At 33.5% G+C, this 14508-nt stretch overlaps 1 protein-coding gene across 1 annotated transcript; it reads left to right on the top strand.

The window, feature by feature from the left end:
* The first annotated feature begins 1060 nt into the window (after positions 1-1060).
* On the top strand, positions 1061-7438 carry LOC112519646 (external alternative NAD(P)H-ubiquinone oxidoreductase B2, mitochondrial-like). The gene is made up of 10 exons (XM_025127863.1): positions 1061-1198; positions 2317-2593; positions 2771-2965; positions 3211-3461; positions 5025-5244; positions 5332-5436; positions 6055-6327; positions 6792-6913; positions 6992-7111; positions 7194-7438. The coding sequence occupies exons 1-10, from the start codon at positions 1110-1112 to the stop codon at positions 7279-7281; spliced, it is 1740 nt and encodes a 579-aa protein (XP_024983631.1). The 5' UTR covers positions 1061-1109; the 3' UTR covers positions 7282-7438.
* The last annotated feature ends 7070 nt before the right edge of the window (positions 7439-14508 follow it).

Genomic DNA, 14508 nt, shown 5'->3' with positions numbered 1-14508 from the left:
AATCAGTAATTTTTTTTAGATCTTTTTTTTAATTTGAACAACCATTGATATAATATTTTTTATTTTTAATTAAAATAAATTTTATCAATAATCTTTTTTAAATGTAAGTATTTTTTTGGTATATTTGTTTTATTTTATATAATGTAAGTGTTTTTTTGATTCAAAAACGTTTAGGGACTTTATCGCTCAAAATATGAATGTTCATTCTTTTTCTATTATTTTATTACGTTAATTAGTTTTATAGGTCATAAGGATGTAGATAACATGTTTTAGAAAGTCTAAGAAGCTGTTTAACAGGTTTTGGAATGTTCAAGGACTTATTTGTTCCAAAAAATTGTCCAATGACTTAATCATTCAAATACTAAAGTCCATTGGGTTTTTTTGGACTTTTCCCTTAGTTTTATAGGTCATAAGAATGTATATAACATGTTTTAGAAAGTCCAAGAAGTTGTGTAATAGGTTTTGGAATGTTCAATGACTTATTTGTTCCAAAAATTGTTCAAGGATTTAATCATTTCAAACACTAAAGTCCATTGAATTTTTTTAGATTTTTTTTTATGAAATTATTAAGAAGTAAACAAACAAAATTAATGAATGTGAACACATTTTATAATACAGAAATGATGCAATTAATCTACCTTTTTTTTTGTCATATTTAAATCATGTGGCTTTTCATCTTTGACAAAGGTTTTGGTCAACCTAAGAAATAATAATTTTCAACTCAAAGTATCAGCACGTGCCACGTGACAAACGGCTCAAACTTTGCAACCACGGAAATCCAGTTGTACCCAAAAAAATGGAAACCCAAAAAAACCGTGCTTTCCAAGTCATAACACGATCGTTCTTCTAGAAGCTTCGCGTTTTCCTCACGCCAACCCATTTCCAAATATCCCTTTGCTTGCCGTTTCCTCCCATATTCTTGGTAAACTCATCTCTCTCTATCTCTCTCTGTGAAAAGTAAGATCTCTAATTCTATGTATGTTGATTAATTCATGTTTTATTATGTGTGTGACGAACTGTTAGTTGATTCATGTTGTTGCTCTTGTTCTTGCAGCCACGAGTATAGATTGGAATTCTTAGCCTTTTGTTTTGTTAATTTTGAAGCAGAAATGAGGAGTTTGAAGTTATACGAGAGGTTTACGAAAACGTTTCGTGAACATCCTTCTATTTCTAGATTTCTCATTATTTTCGCCGTCAGGTATACCAATGCTTGTTTTGCTTTTTTCTTTTATACTTTATATTGATTAGTGAACGAACTTTGATTTCATCGTTGTGAATGCTGTTTTCTATCCTTTTCTTTCAGTTGTTTGAATGGAATGCTTCGTTAATTTTGTCATTTTTTGGTATTAACCGTTGATCTGTAGTCGCTTTGGAGCAGATTAGATCTAGATTTGGTGTGAACTGGATATAATGCTTGGTATGTTACCATTCAATGCTCATAATATGCAACGTTCTGGAATTTTTAACCGAGATCTTCTGATGTATGAACGATTGCCACGAATTGACGTTCATAAATCATAATCATGTGGTGACATTTTACGTTATTTTTGGTGGCTTCTTTTTTTATCGTTCAATTAGTTTGAATTCATCTTGCAGGTTGTAAGTTTAGATTGGTGGCTCCTGGTAGTTCTAATTATCTGCAAATCATAATCATCTGCAAATCTGCTCTGTTTTTAGAAATTTGGTATTCTCAAGCAACTGCAGACTTGGCTAAGCGAACAAACATGTAGTAGAATTTGAAGAGGGTACAATAGAAATTGATTCTAAGTTGTATCAACGTGCAGTCATTTGTTCATAAAGTGCAAAAAGAACGGTCGGATGAAGATTTCATTTTGAAGATTAAAAACATTAATTATATTATTAAAATATTTCATATATATATATATATGATAAAATATTATTTCTATCTATAAATATTTAATTTCAAAGTTTTTTATTGATTGAAATATAATAAAAATTGCATCTATTTCAAGTAATTAATTTTGAAAGTTCTCCAAAGAAATTCAGTCTTTCTACTTTATTAGGGCCCACAATGAAATCTCTTCATGCTAGAACTACATTTATTCAACTTGATCTCCACCTTAAACAATATCAAGCATATATGTCTTCCGATTGTTTTGGTGTTCCATTATCATTTACAAAATTATGCTTCAATAACATTCATTTATCTTGTAGAATGTTGGTTTGTATATATATATATATATATATATATATATATATATGTTTGTCAATAGTATAACCCCTCGACTACACACAAAATTTCTCTCTTGGCCCGCTTGATGATTTACAGCTTATTTAACATGTGGAAATTTGTAGTGGTGGGGGTCTCGTGGCTTATTCTGAGGCAAACATACAAAATGGTGCAAAGATTGATGAATTACCCGAGGCGGGTAACCAGAAAAAGAGGGTGGTGGTACTTGGAACTGGTTGGGCCGGAACAAGCTTCTTGAAGAATTTGAAGAATCCGTCGTACGATGTCCAAGTGATCTCACCTAGGAATTACTTTGCATTCACACCTTTACTACCAAGTGTAACCGTTGGCACCGTGGAAGCTCGCAGCATTGTCGAACCAATTCGCAACATTGTCAAAAAGGTAATTTGAGGTGGTTTATCCAAGGCCTTCACTAAGTCGCATCTCTACATAGTACAAATTCATTAGTCATTGAATTGGAGTATCCTTACTTTGACATTGCACCTGCTTCCATAATTCATTAAATATTTTCCACATTCCTTACTTGTGACTTATGAATGCCTGTTTTATCTGTACCAGAAGAAAGTAAATGTTAATTTCTGGGAAGCTGAATGTCTTAGGATTGATGCGAAAAATAAGCAAGTTTACTGCCGTTCAACTCAAGACGTAAAGGAAGAATTTGTTGTTGATTATGATTACCTGGTTGTTGCCATGGGAGCCCGTGTGAATACGTTTAACACTCCTGGCGTTGAAGAGAACTGCCTCTACTTGAAGGTAACTGATCACTCATATAACACAACCTCAACTCATGTGCAGACTTACAACCTTCTTCAAGAATCCCCATGAACTTCACTTACCTTCACATGATAGATGGTTTTTGGCGTGCACGTGGACTAATCTCATGGGGGGAATTGAACAATGTCTAAACTTCCCACATGATAGTTCTTGGAAAGAAACTTGACATGTCTATAAATTGTTGGCTATGTTGGTCTGATTATATTCCTAACTAACTAATTCAGGAAGTTGAAGATGCTCAAAAGATTCGGAGGAGGGTAATTGATTGCTTCGAAAAGGCAAGCCTACCTGATATGAGTGATGATGAGAGAAAAAGGATGCTTCAGTTTGTTGTTGTCGGTGGTGGTCCAACCGGTGTGGAGTTTGCAGCCGAGCTTCATGATTTTGTGTCCGAGGATTTGGTGAAATTGTACCCCGCGGTTAAAGATTTGGTCAAAATATCACTTCTGGAGGCAACTGACCATATTCTGAACATGTAAGATTTGGCTCTCCAACCCCCTTATTGCTTTTTTTCGATGAAACATCAAACTTCTTACAGAGCATGGTAGTTACGCTTGTGAGTTCAAATTATCTTGATCTCATTAGTTCATTTCACTTGGGGTATTTAGTAGGATGATGCTCACCTTCCATATATATATCTATACTATATTATAAAGTATTTGACTAAAACTATTAAAAACAAATTTTTATACATAAAGTACTGTTTATTGATACATATTACTTAAAATTCAATATTACAAGTAAATGTGCATGAGTTCATCTTATTAAGGCTTCATGTTTGAAATTATGTAACTGACTGTAGATAAACATAATCAAATATATGATAAACATCATTTTAAATATAAAAAATCTAAAATATAATTAAGATAATCATTGAGTTCTAACAAACTACTTAATTATTATCTTAAAAAAATTATTTTTATTAAATAAAAAATAAGTTGGTCCTTTTTAAACTTCAATTAAATTATAATAAAGAATTAAATTAAAGAAATTACACAAAACGAGAACTTTTAAATAGTTAATTTGATACTAATATTGTTATTTTTTTTCAAAATTTTATAATATCTTCAAATTTATATTTCTTTCAAAAACAAAAACATGTTCGTTTTCGTAAAACCACATAAAATTGCATTATAATATTGATAGAACCAAAATATGAAACGAAACATCAAAATCAAGATGTATCTTGCTGCATTGTACGAGTACTCTTCTAGTATATATATATATATATATATATATATATATATAGAGAGAGAGAGAGAGAGAGAGAGGGAGAGAGAGAGAGATGAGCAATCAAATGCAAACCACCTAATTTGTACAAACCGTGCAAACCACCATTATCTGTCGATTTCATTATTTAATCTTATGAAAATTTTTCATGAAATTGTTTGATCTTGTGAAATTGTTTCATATAATACTTTTTTTTATGAAGTTGTTTCATATATGGTTATGAAATTATTTCATATAATACTTAATGAAATTTTAATGAAACTGTTTCATGTATTTCTCTAAAATTAAATAATAAAGATGATAATATCCATGATTAACATCATCCACAATAAAAATGATTAATCAACCTCTCATAATTACAAAAAAATGAACAAAATGAAAAAATATGATTGGTTGAATGAGGTTTACACGGTTTGTACAAATTAGGTGGTTTGTATTTGATCGCTCCTCTCTCTCTCTCTCTCTATATATATATATATATATATAGCTATGTTTGACAAACTAGGTGATAATGTGTTGTTGATAAGCTAGGTGGTAGTTGAAAAGTTAGTTGGCTAAAAAGCTAGCTATTAGCCGATAAATTAGTGATTTTTGGTAAAAACTAGCCGATAAGATACATAACAATATAAAATAACAAAAATTGAATATATAAGGAACATAATTAAAAAACATGAAAAAAGCCTCAATAAGCCATCTAAAGTATCTTATCAAAAAGCTGGATTATGGCTTAACAAATGGTTTTTTTTCAATAAGTTCAAAAAATAATTGAGCTTCTTTGCTTATGCAATTACATGCTCATGTCTTGCAGGTTTGACAAAAGAATCACCACTTTCGCAGAAGAAAAGTTCCACAGAGATGGTATCGATTTGAAAACAGGAGCAATGGTGGTGAAGGTCTCAGATAAAGAAATTTCAACCAAAGAGATAAAAACCGGGGAGATCTCTACTATACCTTATGGGATGGCAGTGTGGTCAACAGGCATTGCAACTCGTCCTGTTGTCATGGATTTCATGAAGCAAATTGGCCAGGTATTTTTCTCTACTTTAATCATTGAGTTTGGAATTTATTGTTTTCAACCATTGTTTTTATTAAGAGGCATATCTCTTGCTGCATAGGCGAATCGACGTGTGTTAGCTACTGATGAATGGCTTCGAGTTGAAGGGACCAACAGCATATATGCACTTGGCGATTGTGCCACAATAAACCAGCGCAGAGTCATGGTACATTTATTCTTTAACTTGAACATTATATCATAGCATTAAACGTAAGGGTATGATTATCTGAGTTAAAAGCATAAGATCGTATTTGTTTTGGTTAAATTTATATTGTGGATGTTACAAGTGATCTTGATAGACTTGGATCATTTCTCCAAAATATATGTTGGAATTTCTCCCCTTCTCAAGGGCTATTTTAGATACTAATAAAAAGGGGTTTCATATATTCTCGCATGGATCAGAGTCAAGTTCTACCAATCTAGAGACTCGACACCCTCGGACATTTGTCTAACACCCTCTTAGCACTCTCGTATATTCCGAACTTCTCTAGCCTCTGTTGCTAAATTTGACAATTTCTCCTCAATATATGTTGGAACCTCCCTTCTCTATTATCGTGTTTTTTTTTAAAAGTAATTTAATGGGATTTCATATATTTTTACAAAGCTTATATGGGTATATATAGGATGAGACCCTAAGAAAATGGTGTTATATTATAATAGACATCTATCATTTGGATTTAAAACCCAAAGGGGGCCAAAGGTGTCCGTCCGACAACATGTTGATTTAATAAACATTGAAAGGTGCTTGCGCTAGCTTTTCACTTGTACTTTGGATCGTTTCCAGGAGGATATTTCGTCTATATTTAAAAAGGCGGACAAGGACAACTCTGGAACACTTACTGTTAAAGAATTCCAAGAAACACTGGACGATATTTGTGTCAGATATCCTCAAGTGCAACTTTATCTAAAAAACAAGAAGATGAGCAGCCTTGTTGATTTGATGAAGGAATCCAAGGGTGATGTTGCAAGAGAATCCATTGAACTCAACGTCGAAGAACTTAAATCAGCTCTATCTCAAGTAGATTCTCAGATGAAGAATCTTCCGGCAACTGCCCAGGTATGAATTAAGGCCATGTTTGGCCACCATAAAAGCTACTTCAATTTTTGAGCTTATTTTGAAAGTTCCGTTTGGTTAGCCATCATAATGGGTTTTTTCCAATTCATGTCCCTTATATCTTTTTGTTAACGTCATTTTAGCTCATTTTACATTGTTGTATGACTTATCAGCTATATTTATCCAAGCATGACTAAACTTTTTTGAATATACGCCAAAACCCACACACCAAGCATGACTAAACTTTTTTGAATATACGCCAAAACCCACACATACTCATCATTTTTTTGTAACACTTGAACCCTTAATTTCTTAGAAAGCTAGTAATCTGGGTCAGTAACCTTTTGGTGCCAACAGTTAAATTATCAACTAGGTTTCCAAACATGGTCTAAATCATATGCCAAATTTGGCAAATTAAGAATTTTAGTTTTGCAAACATAGCCTAAATCACAGTAACTGGTTTGCAGGTTGCAGCCCAGCAGGGCACGTACCTTGCGGATTGTTTCAACCGTATGGAAGAGTGTGAGAAACAACCTGAAGGTCCTCTGCGTTTCAGAGAGTCAGGACGACATAGGTTCCGTCCTTTCAGGTAGAAATAATTCTAAGATGTTGAAATTAAAAGGGTTTATGATCTTACTGAAAGAGTGTTGGTTCACTGGTTGTGTAGATACAAGCATCTTGGTCAATTTGCTCCATTAGGTGGAGAGCAAACAGCAGCACAACTCCCTGGGGATTGGGTTTCCATTGGCCACAGCACTCAATGGCTCTGGTATTCTGTCTATGCAAGGTAACATCAATCATGACCTTATCGCACTTATTTTTTTCAGTTAACGGTTAACTTATCGGTTCTTATTTTTTCATCGGAACAGCAAGCAAGTGAGTTGGCGCACACGGTCGTTGGTGGTGTCCGACTGGATGAGACGTTTCATCTTTGGCAGGGACTCCAGCCAAATATGATTGATTAATCACAAATCGTTGTTGGTTGTAGTCGATGGAATGGAGTTTTGTTGAGCCAAATTTTGTTACCTAAAATCATGTGACAAACATCATAATATTAAAACCCCAAATAATTAATGGTGTGATGGTATTAATTTACCACACCTCCAAATACGTGTAAACCACTTCGTTGTTGTGCTTTACTTGCAATTCTCACTTTTACTGGCACTTTATTCCACATAATGGTTACTCCACCTTTTTTTCAATCAAATTTCTGGTCCATTTCAAAAGAGTTGGGTTCATGTGAGACCAGTATGTTTTCGTGAGACCTGTAAGATCTTTTTTCATACTTGAAACTTTACAGCAAAATGTTGTGAAGGTAAAAAAGCCGAACCTTCACAGCGTTTTGCTGTAAAGTTTCAAGTGTAAAAAAATGGTCTTGGGGGTCTCACGAAAACAGGCTGTTCTCACGTGATCCCAAGTTCATTTCAAAATGTATAAGAACTCACGTTTCTTGTTACTAATGATTTACATATAAATCGTTTATCCTTACGTTATTATAATTTGTCTTTCTTATTTGAACCTTTCCATATTGTTATAATCACAATTTTGAGAAAAGATAATAATATATTTAGTATCTTATAAAATTTCAATTGAGATCGAGTTTTACAAATTAAAGAATCATTTTTTCATGTATCTTATTTTTTTTCTTGAAATTTGTTTACTTGGAGGTCAGTAGAGACAGTAGTATCGATAATCACGATGATGGTTGCAATTAAGGAATGGTACATTCATTAAGTTCCTGGCTAGTGTTATCATGAATTTACAGTTACATATGTGTATGCTTAGATATCCTGTATGTAATGATCGATGGGGTAGTGAGTGTATTCCCAGTGAATAACTGTTTGAAGAGCTGATATTTGTAGCATTGTCACTTTGGGTGACAATTAAGTATGGTGATTTTCTTAGGCCCACCATTGTGGGTCAGAGATATTGACTAAGGGGCCGTTTACCAAACACTTACCCAGTAACCATTTATCAGTAAATTTCAACATTATCAATTACTTACCAGACAAGATTTTAGTCCATCAAAAGTAATCGCATACAACAATTTGTCCTGTAAGCGCTTACCATGGAAAGAGTCGTCGCTCTCACTTGTCGGGTAAGACTCTTGTCCTTGTCTCGCTCTTACTGGGTAAGATTCTTGGTCCTTACCATATTCATCTGGTAAACTAATGTGACTTGGTAAGTGCTTACCCGGGTAAGCGTTTGGTAAACGGCCCCTAAGTTTGAATTTAGGCTTGTTGAATCATCATTATTTTGGGAAGAAATTGTAAGGTTAATCGACTTTGTTGTAGATTATCACCTTAAAGCTCTTGAATTGTTTTATTGCTATGATTTGCAAACAAACTTTTATTGGAATTTCTTCACGTTGTTTTGGCAGTATTAATGCAACGTTAAACGCGTATTGTTGGGTAGCCTTAGATTTAAAACCGACACAGATCATTTTATGCTTTACCAAACTGCAATGTGCTTGAGATACTTCACATTTTGAATTATAATTTGACGCATAGGAGAAACTTGGGTCAAATTTTAAATAAACGAGATCACTCGACTGCAGTTTGTATGCAAAGTTTTATTGGAATTCTATTTCCCCTTGTTTTGCGGCTTAAGCGGGAACTTTGAAATACATAAGCTTGCTATGTTGCGTGTGTTTTCATATACAATTTTATTGAGACTTTTATCTTATGTGATTTTATTGTCAGAAACGAAACTTTTTTATAGCATTTAGTTGTATAACTTTCCCTCGAGTTTTGTACCAGTGAGTTTTGTTGCACATTGTTTTGGTGCGTGAATTGATTTACATACACAGCGTGAGTTAGTGTATGTTGAGACAAATACGGTCCATTTGGATTGGTTTGTTCTTTGTATTTTCGTTGGTTGTCATCAGTGTTTTGGGCAAGCAGAAATGCATCTTAACTACCCCATTTTATGTGTGTGGTATTTTTGACCACTTCACACGACTACCCAGTAAGTGGTAGTAATTTTTATGCATGCGTAGGATTGTTATAAGGATTTTATGTTCAGTAAATATTTTAAAATTGCCAATTGACATGAGTGTCGAGTCTTGTACTTGAAAAACCTTGAACTCATTAGAACTGTGTATTTAAAACCCTTTTTTGTGAAAGGTGTTGTATTTGATGACTAAAAGAGTCCTCGAGAATTGAAGTATCTGATGACCCGACTTGTGGTTGATTTTGATTTTCAAGATTTCAGTTTGGAAAGTCGACACATGTACGATTTTGAAGTATTAGGCTTATGTGCCATCCCGGTTATTTAGGAAGTAATTTCAAGTTCATAAAAATGTTTTGGGGCGTTGTCAAAAAGATTTTATACAAGCCATCAATTAGTTCTGATCTACGATCTCAATCAGTAATAGTTGCAACCGCTCTTTCGTGACTTTAACTCCAGTGGTAGTTGACCTGATTCAACTGCGTGATTATCGCCCAATCAGCCTCATTGGATGTTATTACAAAATCATTGCTAAAATCCTCGCAGAACGGGTTAAAAAAGTCATTGGGAAAATCATCTGGGTGATATAAAATGCTTTCATCAAAGGCTGTTACATCCTTAACGAGGTCTTAATTTGCCAATGACCGTGGAATTCATCAAGAATTGAAAGGGGAGCAACTTCACCTTTAAAATGGATTTTGAAAAAGCGTTTGATAGTATCAATTCGATCTTCCTTCTACAGACAAATGGTGGTTTGCAAGCAAATGTTGCAGAATACACTATGTTTCTTGGAGAATGGTCGCAGATAAATGTTAGGAACTTATTAGCCATCCTCAAATGCTTCCAAATGGCATCCGACCTAAAACCAAATCTAAAATAAAAGTAGACTTTTTGGTATTGGGGTATCGTTGAGTGATGTGTAAAATACGAAAAGATGGATGGGGTGTAAAGCAAGTTATCTCCACTTTGTGGTTGGTGCAAATATGAGGCAGGTTTCACAATGGCAATCAGTGACGAAAAAGTTTTCTAATCGATTGGCAATCTGGAAAGCTAAAACGTTGTCCTTCGATGGTCGGCTAACCCTAGTCAAATCGGTTCTTGGGAGTTTGCTGTTGTATTTCTTTCTCATTGTTCTGTGTGCCCATGAGTATTTAAACACACTCGAGAGAGTGAGAAGAGAGTTTTTCTAGGGTGTCTTGGGTGGGGGAAAGATGTCTTGGTTTAGGTGGAAGACAACTCTAACTCCTCTTTGAAAAGGGGGCGGGGGGCGGGTTGGGGATAGGGATTCTAAAAGAAATGATATTGGCATTATTAGGGAAATGGTGGTGGCGCTTCTTGATCAAAAAAACATCGAGGGAGGATTGGGTCGAGAAGGAAGGGGCAGCTCTAATCGCACAGGAGGTCCGTAGGAAAGTATCATTTATGTAGGTCGAGAGATAGATGCTCTTGGTTTGCATTTCACCTCATCATTTGTTAAAAAGCTTGGGACAATCAAGTGTATGCTTTTGGCTGGATCACTGGGTAGGTGACACCCGACCATGTGAAAGTTACCAAGATTATTTAGTTTGAAATCGTATAGAAAATTTTTGGTTTGAAATAGGGGTCGTTGGTCTGATGGTGGTTAGGAATGGTCTTGGGACCAGACTAGAGACCCCAGAGGTCGGACTTCATGTGAACTTACAAATTTCCTATCTTTATTGCAATCTCGAAGCCTTCGCAGAACCGCAAGGACAAAGTGGTGGAGTTTAGATGACAATAGGAAGTTTTCTATCAAGTCTCTGAAGACCCGAATGGAGGACAGGTGGCTCCAAACTGGTGGCATCCCCCCGATATTGCAATGGAACTAAATGGTGATTAAAAAAATTAATATATATTTTGTGGCGAGCATCTCAGGGTCGAATTATGGATCAACATAGTTTTGGATGAACGTGACAACTTTTGTTTCCTTAATGCACCTTAGAGCTTTGATCATATTTGACACTTTGTTCTTCGATATGTGTTGCTTATTTGGATGTTTTTGGGTAAATCTTTGTCTTGAAAAAACATGATTGGTGAATAAAAAGAAAATAAAAGAATTTTGAAACAACAAAGATTTATGATCATATTTATCTATACTATATTATAAAGCATTTGACAAAAACTCTTAAAAATCATTTTTTATGCATGCAATATTGTTTATTGATGCATATTACTTGAAATTCAAGATTACAAGTAATTTTGCGTAAGTACAACTTATTAAAGCTTCATTTTTAAATTCGTGTAACTAACTGCAGATAAGCATAATCAAATACAGAATAAACATCCATTTTAAATATATAAAATCTAAAATATAATTAAGATAATCATTGAGTTCTAACATAATGTTTAATTATTATCTTTATAAAAAATTATATTATTAAATCAAAATTAAATTACTTTGTTATTAAATCTAAATTAAATTATAATAAAAAAAATTGAATTAAAGAAGGTACACCACAAAAACGAGAATTATTCAATAGTTAATTTGATACTAATATTGATATATATTTTTTAAATTTATATTTCATTCAAAAATAAAAACATTATCGCTTTCTTAAAACCACACAAAATCGTATTATATCGATAAAGACAAAATAAAAATTAAACATTAAAATCGAGATTTATCTCACTGCATTGTATAAGTACCCTTCTAGTTGAAAATAATAAAGAAAGTGGGTCATTCTGAAACCTATTTTTTCCATACATCGCCCCTTTCTTTTGCCATACGTTACACCTTGTTATTGTATTGTGTACCTTATGCCTTGGACCCCACTTCTTGACCACGTGGCAAACTTTAGATAAACATCATGTATTTTTGAAGTCTCTTCTCTTCGTTTAAACCTCCAATGGTATCTTCTAGAAAATTGATTCAAATGTCATTATGTCTGTAATATCCATATCTACAATGTTACAGAGCTGGCTAAAAGATAGGAAAGAAATATCAAATTCAACATAGGTACGTAGTTTCCACGGCCAGGTCCGTATTGCGACGGTGCCACTTACTAACATGTTGGAATTTGAATTTTTTAGTCAGGTCCGTAATATTACAGATGTGGATATTACAGACATGACATTTGGATGAACTCGGGATAGGAATGACTAAGGGGCTGTTTACTAAACACTTACTTGGTAAGTACTTACTGGATAAATATCCTCATCGGATGAATATGAGAAGGGTCAAAAATCTTACCGGGTAAGAGCGATGAGAATGATAGAGAGTCTTACCCGGTAAGTGAGGATGACGACTTTTACCCATGTAAGCGCTTACCCACTAAATTGTTGCATTCGATATGTTTTGATATACTAAAATTTTACGCATCAAAATAAATCATAGTGTTGACTTCTACCGATAAGCGATTACATGGTAAGCAATTAGGTAAACGGCCCCTAAGAGACCAATTTGAATAGTTGGAATGGCTATTTGAGTCGATTTTCTTCTTCTTTAACCAAATTATTAAGTAGGTAAAAGACAAAAAATTAAGGGAAAAAAAGGACGAAAATATCTCTCATTAAATAGAATTTTATAACGACAATTGTAAAGAGTGACCAAATTCGAATTTTTTACAAACTATAATGACAATTTTATAATTTCAAAATCAAGGAACGATAAGTTGCGACCAAATTTCGAATGTTTTAGAAAATTGATCCTATAAAATGAAGTTTTTAAAAGTTGGTTTTCTAAAATAGAGTAAATTTTAAGTACGTACAAAACACTGTGAATGTAACTTTCACAGTGTTTTTCCTGTGAAGATTCATCTTTCTTTTACCTTCACAACATTTTGTTGTAAAGTTTCAAGTGTAAAAATTGTGTCTTACGAAAACAGTCTTGTCTCACGTGAACCCAACCCTAAATTTACATCTAAATTATTGATAAACTAGGAAAGCAAATAAGATATTAACTAAATTATTTAGGAAAACACATGAATAATAATTAAGAAAACAAAGAATAATCTTGAACTGTTAAAGAAACAAAATAAACAACTGAACACAACTCGTGAGGGAATCGTCAGGACGTATGCATGACATGGCACGTGACTCAGGTCGTAAGAGAAGCTGTGTAAGTGTCTGTCTTCTAGTTTTTGACACATGATTTTCGGTATTCTTTCAATCTCGTTTTGTTCTCTTCCAATGATCTGCCAGAACCCCGTTAACTCTCAAATTTGCCCTACATCAAAATATCACTTAACAATAGTAAGTCGCATGCGATCTTAAGTTGTTATTCAAGTTTTATACTCTTTATTTTTTTCACGATTCCTCGACTCATACAATTTTGACTTCAATTTTGGGTAACGTACTTTAACTTGATTCCTGTTTTAGGTAACGTATTTTCAAAACTTCAATTTTGGTATCTAAGATGTAAAGTTTTAAACATTTAAGTACCCGGGTAACCAGTTGAAGCATTTACCGGTTATCATGTTGATGTGGCGAGTGATGTGGTATCCAACTCAATATTATTTGTTGACGTGGTTAGTGACATGATTTTTTTTTAATCTAAAATTAGTTTTTTTTTCCATCTAAAATTAGTCTTCAACCGGCTACCCAGGGACTTAAATGTTTAAAATTTTACATCTTAGGTACCAAAATAAAAGTTTTGAAAGTACGTTACCCAAAGTAGGAATCAAGTTAAAGTACGTTACTTTTTCATGCAATTTGCCTAAAAAATATAGAGTAATTATTATAGTTGTTCTAATAAAAAGATGATAGACTCTTAAGGGTTGTTTGTTTACCTCTTAATAGTTTCATCAAGAGGCAGCCTCTGATTCGTTAAGGGGTGAATCTTGTTTGGCAAAAAAAAGTATGTCTCTTAATGGTTCTAAAACACTCTAAATGATTTTGTATCATGAGCCGCTCTTAACCATTCAGCGTCCTAATGTTATTGTAAATAATTACCAAATAATTATATTTCATTTTGCACTATATCATGAGACCTTCTTAATCATTCTGACCACTTAACTATTTTGCATCAAACCAATCAATAACTGCCAAACAGCCCCTTGAAGTTGTTGTGAAAAAAAGGGTTATTTAGCATCAGAGGAAGATTCATTTAAAATAATCTATTTTAAAAACAATATTTTCTACATAAAAATACACTTATTTTTTTATTAACCTGAATATTTAATACGCTATGCGAGCCGATTAATCCCAGTACGACCATCCATGGAGTCATCATATTTGAACCTCCATGATCACAAGAAGATTTTTTATTCTTTCTTAGAT

This window comes from Cynara cardunculus (assembly GCF_001531365.2).
Source record: "Cynara cardunculus var. scolymus isolate 2C chromosome LG 10, CcrdV1, whole genome shotgun sequence".
In the NCBI taxonomy this organism is placed as follows: Eukaryota; Viridiplantae; Streptophyta; class Magnoliopsida; order Asterales; family Asteraceae; genus Cynara; species Cynara cardunculus.
The sequence above is the reverse complement of the archived record's forward strand: the minus strand, read 5'-3'. Positions and strand labels throughout refer to the sequence as shown.

Excerpts from the sequence above, each read along its gene's own strand:
- LOC112519646 (XM_025127863.1), top strand. The coding sequence starts at position 1,110 with ATGAGGAGTTTGAAGTTATACGAGAGGTTTACGAAAACGTTTCGTGAA. Across the intron at positions 2,594-2,770 it reads TTCGCAACATTGTCAAAAAG|AAGAAAGTAAATGTTAATTT; the intron begins GTAATTTGAGGT and ends TATCTGTACCAG. Across the intron at positions 6,914-6,991 it reads CATAGGTTCCGTCCTTTCAG|ATACAAGCATCTTGGTCAAT; the intron begins GTAGAAATAATT and ends CTGGTTGTGTAG.